General features: G+C 45.0%; 1 protein-coding gene across 1 annotated transcript in view; it reads left to right on the forward strand.

Annotated features, from left to right (window-relative positions):
* ppm1h (protein phosphatase, Mg2+/Mn2+ dependent, 1H) overlaps positions 1-9,246 on the forward strand; it is a gene marked incomplete at both ends in the record, with an annotated part of 23,122 nt that extends 13,876 nt beyond the window's left edge. The window contains 4 exons of the mRNA XM_084450867.1: positions 5,374-5,437; positions 7,065-7,172; positions 8,504-8,655; positions 9,099-9,246. Of these exons, the coding sequence (XP_084306993.1) occupies positions 5,374-5,437; positions 7,065-7,172; positions 8,504-8,655; positions 9,099-9,246 (472 nt within the window). The remainder of the gene's footprint in view (positions 1-5,373; positions 5,438-7,064; positions 7,173-8,503; positions 8,656-9,098) is intronic.
* Positions 9,247-16,924: the final 7,678 nt, after the last annotated feature.

Here is a 16,924-nt window from a genome sequence, read left to right on the forward strand (position 1 = left end):
AATCAAACTTTATTTGTAGAGCGCATTTCATAAAGCAGAGGCAACGCAATGCGCTTTACAGAGAGCGATGGGAGGGTGGGCATAGGTCCCACCCCTACATATTCCACAGGGACGCTAAAAAACAGTTTCTCTGGGTATTCACTCCCAAAGGTACAGTCTTACCATCGTTTGTATACACGTACTGTATATACCCTACTGTGTATAGACGTTATGTGTGTATTCTCTCTACTTCGTGCCGGACAGCCATACTGTCTATGTTTTCACCCTGCACTATGTAAATGGGTGTGTTTAGCTTTCGGTCTTTAAAGCCCCACTATGTTATTGATTTCGTCTTAAAATATCAGTTTGAAAGTGGATCTATTGGTGTGCTGAGTTATTATAGTGAGAACAGCAGCTCTTCCATTCCCTCAGAGGGGTCTGGCGGCCTGTATTTGCTCTATGGAACTTTTGACCGCGAGCCGCGGTTTTCTCTCGCGTGAACGTTCCGCTTTACCTTTAGCTCTCCGCTTCCAATTTGCCGGCAGACTCCGTTTTCCTCAGCTTGTCAGTTGTCAACAAATGCTGTGAGAGGTTTTAACAGGCGTCTCTCAGCGTTTTACGACAATGGTACTGCGGTTGTAATGCTACTGCGGTTGTAATGGTACTGCGGTTGTAATGGCTCTAGTGGCCTTTAGGGGCCGCTAAAGTGCACAAAACTGGACTGTTACATAATGGGGCTTTAAAGAACACCTAGGCTCCTCCCCCACTGACCTCTCCACCATGTAGCTCTTCTCAATGGTTTCCCAATCTTACTTTGGGCAAGTCCTCGATCCCTGGGGCGCCCCGGTAGCTCAATGGATCCGGGCGTGTACCATGTCAAGGCTAGTCCTTACTGTAGTGGCGTGGGTTCGAATCCGGCCCACTCCTTCTGCTGAATGTCTTCTCCTCTCTCTCCCTCTCTTTCTCTCTCTCTCCCTCCCTCTCTCTCTCTCTCTCTCTCTCTCCCTCTCCCTCTCTCTCTCTCTCTCTCTCTCTCTTCCTCTCTCTCTTTCTCTCTCTCTCTCCCAACTTTCTCCCACCTTTCCTGTCTGTCCTTCCACTGTCCTATCCCAATAAAGCAGAAATACCCTAAAAAATATCTTTAAAAAAAGATATAATAATAATCCTATATCCCTTGCCCTAACCTGGGTTCTTACCCACTGGGGCAATATCAGAATCAGAATCAGAATTTGTTTATTACCATTGTATTTGACATACTTGGGAATTAAAAAAAAAAACTATGGTGCTTACAACAATGGACAGGTGCAAGGACAGGACAGGACAGGACAGGACTCGTAAAGTGTATGATCTCGCACTGTGACTGCGCTGTAGAAAGATCACTCAAGTCTTCACAGAAATTTGCAGATATTACAGTCAGGCAGTTTTGACCCATATACGTAGAGTAATATTCAAGTTCAATGTGTCGAGTAATTTCAGAATTCGATTCAATGTTCAATGTGTCACATTTCACAATTAGTGGCGTCGCTGAACCTTTCATTTCAGAGAATTCATCACGGAGTGTGAACGGCTGTTTGGGAGAGAGAGAGAGGGAGAGAGAGAGAGGGAGAGAGGGAGAGGAGAGAGAGGGAGAGGAGAGAGAGAGGGAAAGGAGAGAGAGAGGGAGAGGAGAGAGAGGGAGAGGAGAGAGAGAGTCCTAGAGAGAGACAGAGGCAGGAGAGAGAGGAATAGAGAGAATGGAGCAAAAAGAGGAAGACAGAGAGGACGTGAAAGAGAGTGATTGAGAGAGGTGAGTGGGGAAGGTTGTATCAGTGCAATTTGTTGTGTGTGTGGGTAAGTTGTGCCCATGTAGGTCAGCACTGCTGCTCCTTTATTGTGCGCAGTCTGACTAGCTGTCTCTAGTCACCCCCACTCAGACATACAGGAAGTGATGTATTTTTAATCAGGTTCCACCCCCAACCCAGTTCTGCTGAACTAGTCAGAACGAGAACTGGAGCCATGTTAGTGTAGACGATTATATCACCTTTGTGCTATTTGTGTGTGTGTGTGTGTTTGTGTGTGTGTGTGTCGGGAGTGTCAAAGGGACATTCTGTACAGTATGTCTCTCCTTCCTTCTCTCCTTCCTTCTCTCCTTCCCTCCCTCCTTCCCTCCCTCCTTCCCTCCCTTGCTTGGCGGTGAGTCGGAGTTGTTCAGCTGTGAGCTGCCCTGCCGATGGGGGTTGATGACAGCGGGTAACTGTGTGTTCAGGGCTATGTTCACTTGACGGATAAGATAAGATAACACATAAGACAAGATAAGACTTTATAAAGGGGGGGGGGCTTCGGGATGTTTAACTGTGTGTGCATGTTCTACGAACTCGATCGCCCCAGTAGGTAGACGCACCAGCCAGGAGAGGGGGGAGGGATAGAGAGAGGGACAAAGACGGGGGAAAAAAGGGAGGGAGGGATAGAGAGAGGGAGGGAGCCAGGGAGGAAGGGAGAAAGAGGAGGGAAGGGAGAGAGAGACATGAGGGAGAAAGGGTTGATGGTGAAGGAGGGAGGGATGAAGGGAAAGGTTGGATGGATGGATGGATGGATGGATGGATGAATGGATGGATGGATGGAGGGAGAGCGAGAGGGAGGAGGTTAGGGAGGCCTGAGGAGTCTGGAGTAGGATGTGGGGGGGGGGTCAATGATAAATGACAAATCCGGGTACTCAAGCTCCCTCTGGCTCTGCTCACGGGGGCATCTGCCCCCCCCCCCCCCCCCCCCCAGAAACAAAGGAGAAGACAGATGAAAGTGGGGGGATTCACTCCTCTCTGTCACACGTTCCCTCCCTCTTTCCCGTAGCCTCTCCGATCAGCTTAGCGTGACGTACGTAGTGTATAGCTGTACCACATCCAGATAGCAAGCGGATCTGGGCCATATATGGGCCGGAACTAAGCCACAAGGGCCAGATCTGGCCTGCATATGGCCCAGATCCGCTTGCTATCTGGGCAGTCTGGAACATTATTTGAAAAGCTACCGTAAGGTCACTCTCTCCGATCCACTTTGGGCTTTTAATCAGGAAAGAACACACCGATCCATTGATGGTCCATCAAGGTTTGGCAAATGTTTATACAGTATATTATTATTCTGGTTAATCGGACTCAGCCATCGGTTCAATGTCACCTCAGGGTTTATTGCTGTGTGTGTGTGTGTGGGTGAGTGTGTGTGTGTGTGTGTGTGCGTGTGTGTGCGTGTGTGTGCGTGTGTGTGCGTGTGTGTGTGTGTGTGTGTGGAAATCGGGATGCCAAGCACATAAAGCTAATGTTTCTCTGTCACCCCTCTGCACTGAGCACAAGCCTCCTCCTAAGAGATGAGATCACTCCTCCTCTCACCTGCCCATCTCTCACAGAGAGGCTGATCCAAAGCTCCAATTCACTCTCCTCCCTCTCATCTCTCCATCCTCTTCCCCTTCCTTCTCTCCCTCCTCCTCCTCCCCTCCTCCACCTCTCCTCCCCCACTTTCCTCTCTTCCGCTCCATTCCGTCCCACCTTCCCTCAACCTCTCCTCCACACCCTCTTTCTGATACTCTCCCCTAGCTTCTTTCCTCTCTTCCTCCACCCTCTGATCCCTCCTCTCTCTCTCCCTCCCTCCCTCTGATCCCTCCTCTCTCTCTCTCTCCCTCCCTCCCTTCTCCTGCTGGTCTCAGACCACAACATATCGGTCTGTAAATAGACCTCGAATGCGTAGTGGTCAAACAGCGCCGCAGCCTCGGAATGCCCCCTGCTGTTTCCAACTGTTAGACTACATATGTACATACAGTATATACATATAAGACTGTATGGCGGAGGTGTGAGTGGGTGCAGGTTACTGTTAGTCTAACAGGATTACTGCATCGCATGCCGTCACAGGCAGTTATCCTATGGTTGTCCCCAGTCTGACGGACACGGCTCCCTTGAACATACGCTCAGTCGACTCCAGGAGGTTGTCGTCTGCGAACGTTGACAAGAATCGGAAAATGTGTTTTTCCACAGCAAAGCTTCTGATTTGTGAAGGAGAGGCGTAGATATGGAGGAAGAACGACAGATAGGGAGTAGGGCTGGGTAAAAAAAAAGAAAAGGATTCTGATCTGATCGATTCTGAATCAAATTAATCCCAAAATCGATCTTTTATTTAATGAATGAATGAATAAATGAAGGAATGAATAGGTAATTAATTCATTCAATGATTAATGCCCTAGTATTGATGTGTTGCATAACTTTAAGGTTACAGCAAAAGAAAACAGGTTTTAATAACACTAACCGAATCGATATTGAATCAAATCGAATTGAATCGTGATAATCGATTCTGAATCTTGTGAATCGGAATCGAATCGATTCTTGAAATTCGAATCGATACCCAGCCCTAATAGGGAGCACAGGAGCGTTATTGTCTGCCGTATTTCAAGTGTTATTTTTGGTCGTGTTTCAGCTCGATCGAGTCTTAAAAGTGGCGTTTTGCAGTGCTCACAGATGAGCCTTTCACAGAGATGGCCTGGGCTCGGTTCACTCGGTGAAAAGTGCTGAGTGCAGCAATACCGCGCGCCCAGGGTGGAAACATATGGTCTCTCCGAGTGGAACCAGTAATCTAAAAACCATCCCACTGACTTTTAATCCTCTTTACAGCAGCACAGCTGAACTGCATTTGACAAGGTATGGACGGCGTCCATACATGGCCTGTGTTTTTCATATTCATGGAGAACCAGGAGTGAATTTGGAGAATAGTCAGAATCCTCTCAGGTTTTCCTATACGTGTTTTATTGTTTTATGGCTCGTGGCGTATGAGTGCGCCGCCTTTCTTACGAAGGGAGAATATAGACCATACTAGAGTACTGAGAGAAACGGTGAGTATGCTATATTCCTATCGGAATGGAAGGCCCCTGTTGGAAGCTATGTAACGTATTCACCTCTCTTGGATCACATCTCCATCTTCTTCCAGTCAGATCATGGTGAATTATTCATGAAGTGGAGGAAGTTTAAACATCGCTAGGAAAATGGGGGAATATAGGTCCAGCCTGCATCTCTCGCACACACACACACACACACACACACACACACACACACACACACACACACACACACACACACACACACAATAAGAGCATCTCATACATTCTTTGGTATTTCACACATTCATATCAAGATCCAAGATCAGGAGGAATATGTTACGCCTCTCTCTCTCTCTCTCTCTCTCTCTCTCTCTCTCTCTCTCTCTCTCTCGATTCTTCCTGTGTTGTCTGGGTTGATTTTTTATTTTTTTACAGCTTCTTTTTCTTCTCTCTGTCTGTTTGGCAGCCGGGCCCTGTGGGGCCGGCGAGGCCCTCGGTCTCCAGGGCACGCGTACACCGCCTGCCATAAAACAAAAACCCATTAAAGTCTCCTCTCCTCTGTACAGGGCGTATAAAACCATCGAGGACGACGACCTGAAGTTTCCTCTAATCTACGGCGAGGGGAAGAAGGTAAGTCTGCCTGCTGGATGACAGAGCTACTCCCACATGCCTTGTGCACTCGTCTGTAATCAAAGCTTGCTAGGGCACCATTACTCAGTCTCTGTCACCGTGTGAAAGAGACTGCCGCTTCAGCCTGCACAATGTTCCTGGCCTCGCTTCACCACGAGTTCAGTCAAACCCTGGAGGATCCCAGCTTTTCAAGGTATCGCCTTATGTATTGAGAGCCCCAGGGGCCTTAGGTTTTTCGCCTGTTGTGCTGTAGGACTACAAAACAAAGTGCTTTGGAGAGAGATCAATTTTATTTTAATTTTTTATTTAACCAGGCAAGCCCTTAAGAACACATTCTTATTTACAGGAGTGGCCTGGCAAGAGGCAATAGGTCAACCCACACGTTGAAACGAACATTTCCTCTAATATCTGGCTGCAGTGATTATTCGGTGTGGAATTTCATAGGTCAATAGTGAATCAGATGCAGGATGCACCTGCTGATGAAGAGAGCCTGGAAGTCTGCACTCGCCAGCGTCAACCGCGAGTTATTTTTTCGAACCGCCGACTTACTCCCCCAAGTGATTCACATCAAGGTGGCCGTACCCTTCTCATGGTGGCTAGGACTGCCGGTGCCCACGTCAAGTCCTGCTTTTGAAGTTGGGTAGAGAGACGGACGGGTAGATAGAGTGGGGAGGGAAGGATCGGTACTATAGAAGGAGTGAGAGAGGGCCAGAGCACTTCAAAGGCTGGCACACAGCCTGCCAGGGCAAAGCACTCGACAATGAATCCCACCGTGTGTGTGTCTCTCCTTCGGCATTTTGAAATATTCCCTCTCTTTCATTCTCTCTCCGTCGCTGTCCGCATCGCAATCGCATACTGATCCGGGCCTCGGCCTCGCAGGAGACCCCTTCATCTCTCTGCCTCTCTCTCCTCAAACTCAAACGGCCATTATTTGATATAGATTCAATTAGCGCTGCGGCTCCCCAGCACTGTGCTGGCGCTGTAGCCGTTTTGGTAGGCAGCAGGCAGCCATTTGTGCAGACGGTAGGATTCAAAGGGAATTTCACGCGGCGTACAAATGAGGGAGACCGTGTCTGGAACTGTGGGGGGAAAGAGGATCATTAAAAAAGTCAGGGAACTGGAAGATACCGAGATGTTTTGCAAGCTTCATTTGCTTCAATCCTTCAATTACATTAGAGGCCGTACCTCTGCTGATTATTTCGAGCTTGTGTTTATTTGCCTAAATGCCATGCAGATAAGATGTCATCCCAGGGGCTATATACTGTACTCTATCTCATTGCAGTTGAAAGTCTCTGGGGAGATATGTTTGGAGTTTATTATTTAAGTCTAGAAGGGGTGGCAGTTTGGCCTTATTTGAGAAACCGGATAAATATAGTTTGGAGTCAAATTCATCATCACAATTCAGCACCATGCGCTTCACAATAGTCCCTATGGAGACTTTGCATGCCTTGACTTCTGATGTGTCCTCCAGACTGACTGATTTAATATGCCATTAAACCCCATTCTGAGGTGAGAAAACGCCAAGGGACTTTGCACAGGCGTGATGGTTGCCAAAACAGATATGGGTAGTGAGGGTTATAGAGAGAGCTAGCTTCTAACTCTGGTCTTTGATGTCCTTCCTTCACAGGCTCGCGTGTTGGCTACTATTGGGGTTACCAGGGGCCTTGGAGACCACGAGCTCAAAGTACACGACTCCAACATCTACATCAAACCCTTTCTCTCCTGCTGCCCTGAGGTATAGCGATGGCCATTCTTAGAGGATACTGCTCATAGTCGATTCTCCATCCAGGTCATCTTATTGGATTCAAATTCCCAACTGATCATAATCAGGTTTAATTTCATGAATCACCTATTAATACTGTAGACAAACGTCAAACATAAAGGCTGTCTTTTAAAGCATTCCATGACCTGAAATCATGACTGACACATTCTCGTTATCTTTAATTAATCGCCATAGAGTTCATTCATGGTTCAGTTTATAGGAGTTTTTTTTTTCTTCTTCTTTTCTTACCTTGCCATTCCGCCAGAGACACTGTATATACATGTGAAGTATGTATATAAGATGGAGGCTGGACATTTCTATGGAATCCAGCAGCAACTGATTTCCCACAGGGTGAACTCATGGTCATGGCACGTCCTGTTGATCACATGTTCAAACAGCGGTGGTGAGGTCAAAGGTGAAATGTGATAGGAGTATCTTAGCTGCTCTGAGACATAGCGGTGGCGAACTCCCAATAGCGTGTTGTGATTGTGAAACGCTAAATTCTTGGGAGGTTTTATCTCACATGGTCTGTTGTTACAGACGATGATCAGGGCGTGTGTTTCTGACTTCCCTTGCTGACTTTCAATCATAAGGTTGACTGGAAGTCGCTGGCTCGTGATTCTGTCAGTGAGCCATTTTGTTTTCTTCACAGCCACATTTACAGCTCTTGCGGTTTGAGTGAGGTGACGGGCCTCGTTTGGAGGAACAAGCGGACGACACGATCAAAGTCATGGCTCTTACTTTTCTGCTAATGCAGGAAGACAGAATAACCATGCATTTAATTCCAACCTTGAACACACAGTAGTGTCCCTTTGTTAAAGGCAGGGATAGAATGTGTTGTACACGAGATAATGATCTCAACAGAACTCAGCGATTATTTGAAAGCTGCCAGTTTGAACAAAAGATATACATAGGTACCCCACTCTATTCTGTATACAGTATGTATATTGCATTTGTGCTTCCCCTTTTTTTTGTATATCGTAATTTGCACATTGCACTGTTTTATTAGCAGTTTTTTGTATTTGCACTGGTTTTGGACTGTAATGTCTTTGCACTGTCCTGTCCTGCACCCTGTCCTATGTTGTCTACAACAGTGTGTGCCTTAACACTAGTCACATTCCAAGTATCTGTGAACCATATATATGGCTAATAAGTAGATCTTGAATCTTGAAGGTACAGTATAAAGAAATCTGAACAATTGAAAGTTATTCTCCAGATGGTCTGCAGGAAGGGTGTGTGTATCTTGATACAACTCCAATCATCATTCTCTAAACTGTCACCATCACTTCCTGTCTGACCCCCAGGTCAAAGTGTACCCGTTGACACAGTACGAACATGGCGCCGATGACGTTCTGGTTATGGGGACGGACGGGCTGTGGGATGTCCTCTCCAACCAGGAGGTTACTGAGGCGATCACCTGTTTCCTGGCCAACTGCGACCCTGACGACCAACACAGGCACGTTGTTCTGGCAGCACAGTCGTTGACCTCCAGACGCGGCTAAACTTCCTAAACGTCTTCTGCCCTCCAGACGTAGCTTAACTTCCCCTCACCCTGATCTTTATTTGGAGAGGATGAGCGTTGCTATCTTATTGTAATTATACTCATTTCTAAACATTTGAATGAATTGCTTTCTGATGTCATTGAGAAGCTTTCAAGACTGGTAACAGCATCTCTGTCCAGGTCCAGGTCAAAGGGATGCATTGGTGGTCAATTTTATATAAGACAGGTGCTATAGTGTTTGTTCTCAATTTTTTATTCGGATTAAATAGTTGTCATACAATAACTATACTGAATATGGAAAATCAGCAAAATGTTACTGTTATCTACCCAGTGTAACATACCAGATCATTCATGATTGGATTGTAATGTCTGTGTTTCTACGACCTTGATCACCTCAGGTACACGATGGCGGCCCAGGACCTGGTGATGCGCGCGCGAGGCGTGCTGAAGGACCGAGGCTGGAGGATAGCCAATGACAGGCTGGGCTCCGGGGACGACATATCGGTCTACATCGTCCCTCTGATGTATGGAAACAGGCAGACCTAGCCATAGCGGAGCACTGTCAGGTACCAGACAAGGCTGTCCCCTGCGTCATTATGTCCATCCTCTCTTAACCCATGTCATGTTTGTCCAATTAGAAGGATTTTCCCCTCTTCAAGACTTACTTTGGTCCCACTCTTGGTCATTACACGGTTCTGTTGTACTTGTCTTTGTCAGAAGAGAAGGAAGTTCAACAATGCTTATGTCTAGATCCAATTACCCAGAGGGCTGTGCAGTGTTCTCCTGTGTGTGCCTATTTAATGCCTTAGCATGCAGACCCCCCCCCCCTCCCCAATTCTTCTTCTTCTTTTTTAATCTGCCCGTCGAAAAGCCCACCAGACAACCTCTGATTTCTGTTAACATCAGTCAATGTGAAAATTAGTATTTATTAATGTTTTCATCTCTGTTCAGCATTATTGCTCTGGCCAGTTGACCAGCCATTTCACCATGGGATTAAAAGGCATTACAGTTTTCTGTCCGATGGGTAGATTGCATTTACTGTAGATGTGACCATCCAGTATTCCTGCAAAAAATATGTATTTTCCCTCTGTAACTTTACAGCAAAGATAAACCAGAACCATGGATCCTCTTGAGTCATGTTGAATTAAAATTGACCACGAGAGGCAGTGGGTTACACGGGATTTTACAACAGCTACGGGGCGTTGATAGGCCCGACGCGACAGCGGAGGTGCAGTTAGTAAAACAGTTCTCCAGAGCACTCGTTTTCGCTGGTAGGGGTGTGGAAGTGTTGGAGTCGGACTGATGAGTTCGTTATTGTAATAGGATACGAAAAAAGGCGAGGTTGCTGCGAGTGGTTGCTACGCAAAACATAGCCTACCGCTTGATTTTATCAATGGCCTCGTCAATGAGATTGACGGCGCATTAATACTAATTGTTTTGCGGTCGCAGCCGTGGGTTACGGAGTATTTTACAACGGCTGCTAGCCAATCAGAATGAAGTATCCGAACTCTCCGTTGTAGAACAATGAATAACTTACCCATAGATGTTTGTTTACGTGCGTTACTAGCCCTGTGTGCTCTGACTGTGAAAAGGTATCAGAAGTTACTGCTTGTCATGAAGCGGTATTAAGTGAAGGGGGGGAGTGGACTCATTCCCAAGATGGTCTTTGACCATTTATAGATATTAAGATATTGATTGAACTATTGATATATTGAATATGAATGTGTAAATATGCTTAAAATGGTACGATTTGGGATATACTGTATATGGTTTTGCTTTCTGATTGTACAGTGTATAGAGGCCCTGTTACAGATGTATATACTGTGTGATCAAAACCTCTGTCTCTTTGATCAAGGTCTACCATCCATTATGTCCCCAAATCTCTTATCTGAACAGTGCAATCTGAAACGTTACATACTGTAGCTGGAAGCCTTCAGACTGTACATTCCACTGACAGTGTAAAGTGAAACTGAATGAGGTCAGTCTACTCTAAAGATTTTTTTTGTCAGTAAGTAATTTGCTATTTCCATTCTTTATATATATTTTTTAAAACGTCTTAACTTTTTTTTTGTCTTAACTGCTTTTGAACATGCTGAGTGAAGGAAGAAGCAATGCATAATACTTTGAGGCATACGATTTGCATGACAACAAATGTAAAGGTACAATTGTCATTGAGTTTAAATGAGCGTCAATGGCGATGAGTTTCTGTTATGAGCAGAATTTGACGGAGTATCTGTCCAGTCTTGACATGCTCTAAGCCCTTTTAACTTCAACGGGTAATACTTTTGCTGATCATTTCTAAGCATAATGCAATCAAACCATCCACCTACCTCATGATTTCCTTTTATTATTCTGTATGTGAATGACATGTTTGCATTATGCAGTTGGCATGCCTGTTTACGTGTGTGTGTGTGTGTGTGTGTGACGATCTAGAACATTTACTGGTACATTACATGTGCCATCGTTTTTTTCATTAGTCTATTCAGAACATTTACTGTACCTAGAAGTGTGTACATCTCTAGTTTTCATGTACCGTCTTTTATATAGCTTGTTTCGTTTAAAATAAGTTGGAATTTTTTAAATAAACATTTGTTAGTTGTTCTATATTCTGACTTGAGTAGGGGAAATGTTATTTGTAAATGTACTGTTAGGTTAATCCCATATTGAGATGTGGATATGTAACTAATCATTCAAATCTCATATTTGACGTTATGCTTGATAACACAAGCATATCTTCCATTAAGATTTGGTTCTTAAAGGTATGCTCCTCTCTGTGCATCAATGAGCTGTGATACTTTGGAGAAGTTTTGTAAAACTATTGTGGCGCTGTGTGCTTGTCTGAAAATTAAGATTTGAATATGATGTTTACTCTTAACAAACATAAGTCACAAAACTCAGGAAGGTGGCTGATTTACATGGTGTTGTACAGAATGTTGTCAGTTGGGTGAAGTGCTTCATGTTGATATGCATTCTGGTATTTCAATTGAGTTATTCTAAACAGACTCTTAGGGCATTAACCTATTCTGGGTGATGTTGGGCTAGGATAAAATCTTAAGTATCCTTATTGTTTGCCTGGAACAAAAGTTGGAGCTAGCATTGTAAAACTGGATGCACTTTCTTAATACACTATGGGAGTGTGGGTGTGAGGACATTCTTTCCTGGATGACACTAATGGGCATTCTTCAGATTTCTCCCTCTATAGATCCTCCACGGATCCCACCGCTCAGATTGAAACAACATACAGTCGTCTGTCACAAATGGTATTGCAACTTAAAGGACCATACCGGTCTAAATAGGATTTGATCTCTTCAAACTAGTCACCCAACGTATATCACATTACCGCATCTCCTTAAACTAGTCACCCAACGTACAGTATATCACATTACCGCAATCCCATTTTCCGAAGTAAAGCTCATGTTAAAAGATGTTTGCATTTTGTGTGTTTTACTTACTTCGTTTTAGGAAATCACATCATATTTAGACCGATATGATGAAAGGCTATGTTATATGGGATTCACATCTTTTCAAATTTTCTGTTTATTCCTTGACAGGGTTAGGATTTGGATTTGTTCATCTCCTCTTAAATGCACTGCCATGAGGAACCTGCTTCTTTTCCATTGCAGCTTCATATTTTGTTCTTCATTCTCTTCCTGTGCATGTTTCTGTTCAAGCTGTTTGGAAATACTTCTTCCATACTCTAGAATTAGTTATTGTAGTTGATTTATGAGACTAAAATAGGAAGACAGAGGCTAGTGGTGATGGAATGAAGAAGGTAGTTATAAGCATAGTGTAAAAATATGTAAATACAATGCAAAGGACACTTCTGGAATAGTATTTCCTTTGTAATACTGTATGTGGTGTACATTTTGTAATCCTGACCCCCAAAAAATGAAGTCAACAGCGTTTGTAATGTTTTGGAAACTTAAGTGCAATGTAAAGAGATGATTTGAAGGGTTGCTTTCAAATTGATTAAAATACTCTACGATAAATACGTAAGTATTAAACCTCTTTCTTTGAGTGATGCTCCATTATGGCCCTCCTAGACCAGGATTAAATACTGATAAGGATGTGCATTGAATAAACAAGAGAACATCATGTACAGTCCATGACATTTGAGTATACACAGGGTGGTTAATGGCTACACAAATGTAGCCTGCAGTATATTCACATGCAGATAGGCACAATTCAAACAGGAACCATGGTCTTTCAGGAGCCCCCTCAATCACTAGTCTACAGAAGAATTTTGCTATAGAGACAAGCTGGAAAACATCCTAAGAAGCAGCGATGGATTCCTGCACAAAGTGGCGTTCTACTGAGGCCAGTGAGAAGGCCTCAGACAGCTGGAGACAACCTATGTGAAGCTCTGCTGCTCTGGTTCCAGCACACACACACACGGACACACATGCACGCACATACATACACACACACACGCACACACACACACACGCAGGGAACTAGAGCAGCTTATAAGGGCACAATGGGGACTCGATGCCCACAAGTCACATCTCCAGTAGGAGCACAGTAGAGGTTACTGCGTACTGAGAGGTGTAATAGAACATTCTAAGTTATTTAATTAAGAAGGTGTTCATTGAGGGTCTCAATTTTTCTTTTTGTATATGACTTTTACATACAGTACAGGTGAAATTATCAAATTATAATTATCAGGTGAAAATCTAAAGATTTCTGGGGATAAGCATGTTAGCTGCAGCTGGGTCGTTATTTAGCTATGTATGGCTAGTTGGCTAGTTACAGTACCTGCATGCATATTTGGTTGTAAACAAAAATTTACAGTGCACTTTTCTCATCGCCTTTCGAGCTGAGCCCGTGATGTCTGAGCCCTTGATACGGCCCTGTACCATGCTACAGTAATGTATCTTGGTTTGTATATGGTTTCAAATGTGCAACAGTATCCCAGCCATAAATTAAAACGGTACCTTTTATCTTCATCAGTGCTTCATCATCCTCTATTTCCTCCCTCTAGCGTCATTCATTCAAAAAATCCAACAGGCCCACAGTCTCAAGTTCTTTGTTGAGTAATTCCCTAATACAATTATTAAGTGATATCATATGAAATGAAGTTATTAATCTTCTTCATCACTTATTGTATACTAGTGACATTGGGGCACAAGGGTAGAAATACAACAAAACCAACCAAAGAGCAATGGGAATATTTTGAGCATCAGTGGCAATTACTATATGATACTGTATACATATATTTGTGGATATCACTACAGTGTACTGTAAGTATCCTAGAGGTCTTATCTCTTCACACCCATGAGAAGTGATTCTCTCCCTCCCTCTCTCTCTCTCTCCCTCCCTCCCTCCCTCTCTCTCTCTCTCTCTCTCCCTCCCTCCGTCTCCCTCTCTCTCCCTCTCTCTCCCTCTCTCTCCCTCCCTCTCTCTTCCTCTCTCTTTCTCTCTCTCCCTCCCTCCCTCTCCCCCTTCCCTCACTCCCTCCCTCTCTCTCTCTGACGCACACGCAGCACACCTCCTCCTCATATTGGATCTCAAAGTGCTGTCGTGGGAGTATACACTCCCAGACCCTCCGCGGGAGACCGAGAGCCATCTGGTCCCTACAACCTAAACACCACCCATTCCCATCCAGTTAGGCCAACGCTGCTCTGGCACCGCCCTCCTGGTCTCCACATGCGTGTGTGTGCTCCAGATTGGATAACAGCAATGACACAGTCACTCCTGTGGGCGGGTTCTGTTTTCCAAGGTCGTCTCCTGTTCCCTCCTACCAGAGGGTCGAACCCAGGGGGTCGCTGGGAGGTGAGGGTGCAGTGACACCCTCTTCCAAGGCAAAATACTACGAGTAGGCCTTACCGTCATACAGCCATACTGTATGTGTTTTAAGCAGAATTTAAGATGTAAAGAGCAAATAGAATCTTTTGAGTCCGACTGCCATTTCAGATGGTCTACCAAGACGTTACGTGATAACAGACCTGATCGCTACACTGTAATAACACACTCTAAAGATGAATTGACAGCTGAGTTAACCGGCTGTGTCCCCTCTCACACTTGACTATATTGTCCTGCAAGTGCTCCCTATGAATGGTGTTGCAGGAATAGCATTGGGCAGCGGAGAGGCATGTGGGGAATGCGCTGCGCTCTACCAGGTCGTCCAGTCTGTTGGAAGGGAGGAAGGTGCGTCTGCTTCTTCCACAGTGCAGCTGTGCTAATCATCGGAGCAGGCGGATTTTTCCACCGGGGGCTCCAATTTACTGCCTTTGGGCTTTGGCGGCCTGAGGCTGATTTATCTTCCGTGTGGCTCAAATGGGAACGTCGTTGACATAAGATGGATGGCCGGGCCTGGATAGGCCGAGCAGCGTCCTCCATTAACTCCTACCCAACACTGAACTGTCCTGCAGCCTCGCTGTGCTTACGGTGGCGTCAGTAGGACACTGGGGACATGAGAGACAGTCTTTTTTTTTTTTATAGTGGTTTAGTTTAGGTACCCCATAGTTCTCATGGTATTAGACTTACCCTCTCTCGCTTCATGACTGGAGTTCATTGTGGGTAATAGAGTGTGTATAAGAGACTAGAATACATGCTGCATTTCTGTCTGTTGCGATGTTTTAGGTTGCGCAATATGTGTTTGAATGTATTTTATTGCAGCAAAATGAATTGCCTCTCAGGGACATTAACGTTTTGGGAATGGAAATGGAAGCTGTTTGTATCCTCACCACACGGTCCAGACCCCTCGGTCCTCCCCCATTGAAGGACATGTCTCTTTACTGTTTCAAAGGGATTGATGTGTGCTGTACAGTTACCCCCCAAAATTATGAAAGTGTACATTTAGGGTTGCAAAGGGGTGGAAAGTTGGGAAGTTAGAATAATACTATAATAAAAAGTTAAACACTTTTTATTTTATAAATGTATTTTAGGATTTGATCCCATTTTTACCCAATTTGGTAGCCAGTCGACCCTGACGTAGTGTCCAGTTACCCCCTACTAACTGTTGAGGATCCGTCTCACAGCCGATCGGTCGGCAATACGAAGGGGAGAGACGACTTCTTGACTATCTCAGCTCGCAACCATGATTCCGACACCAGACATGGTTGCTGTTGTGTGACGAACCCTCAAGCCGAGATTAAACTAACCACCCTCGGGGAGTGGCGGCCCAATAGGCCACTCCCTCTGGGATCCGGCCATACTCGGATCTGGATGCACCGGAACACAATGCATTAGACCACTACACCACCGCAGACCCCTATAACAGGGTACTTAAATCTAGCCTAGTTTAAAAAAAATAAAATAAAAAAAACTCAATCAACTCAAAATGCAATTCTAGATCTTGCAGCATGATCTTGGTTAAAACAATCAGATTTAATGCTAATTCTTCTCCACTGCACAAGTAGAGTAGTGGTCAGAGCATTGTACTCCCGCACGGGACATTCTCAGAGATTACCGTCTATGCTGAGCGAAACTCCTCTAGTCTATATGTAGCTAAACAAACGCTGTTCTTTACGCTTTGGAACTTGTGTCCAGTCGACAAGACCTATCTTAATTTATCAGATATTATTTCATGTAATTTAAATTCACAGCTATTTCAGTGGCGTGACTAGCTTCCGTCCTACCAGTCCTGAACAGAAACAAGCCAGCCTCGCACATAAGCCAGGCTTGACCTGGCCTGGTTTGTATCATGCTTTGGAATTTGAGTGAAGCACTCCATTGAGAATCCCATTGTTGAAGCGCAACCTCCTCTTCCAATTCAGTGTACAGTGGCCTACAGTGTCCAAATCCATGCCACACCACTGCCTTTGTGCACTTATGTGCATCAAATGTAAACCTGCAGAATTGACTTCCACCATACTGTATTCTCCACACACTACTCTTCCCCAAAACCCTGTTACTGTACTAAATGTTCTGGTGTTTAAGAAGTTGTGCCCAGAGATGTGGACATAAATCTGCCCGCACTATAACATGTAATAAACGGTGAACTCATACATATTGCGTGTCAGTGTTGGAAGGTCAAGTGTAGTAGGCCATCCGCTCCTCTTCAGTCAGCAACAACGAGCACCATCTGTCTCCACTGAAGCTACCCAACTCCAGAGCCTGCACGCTCTCAGAGATCGAGCCTGCCACTGCAGCCAATCGAAACTCATTAACCACTCGGGTCCCCACCCCACCCCCACCACGAGGCCCCTGATTCGCTGCACAGTAAGGTAGCAGGAGGCCCCTGATTCGCTGCACAGTAAGGTAGCAGGAGGCCCCTGATCCG

The sequence above is a fragment of the Borostomias antarcticus genome (assembly GCF_949987555.1).
Source record: "Borostomias antarcticus genome assembly, chromosome: 16".
Classification (NCBI taxonomy): Eukaryota; Metazoa; Chordata; class Actinopteri; order Stomiiformes; family Stomiidae; genus Borostomias; species Borostomias antarcticus.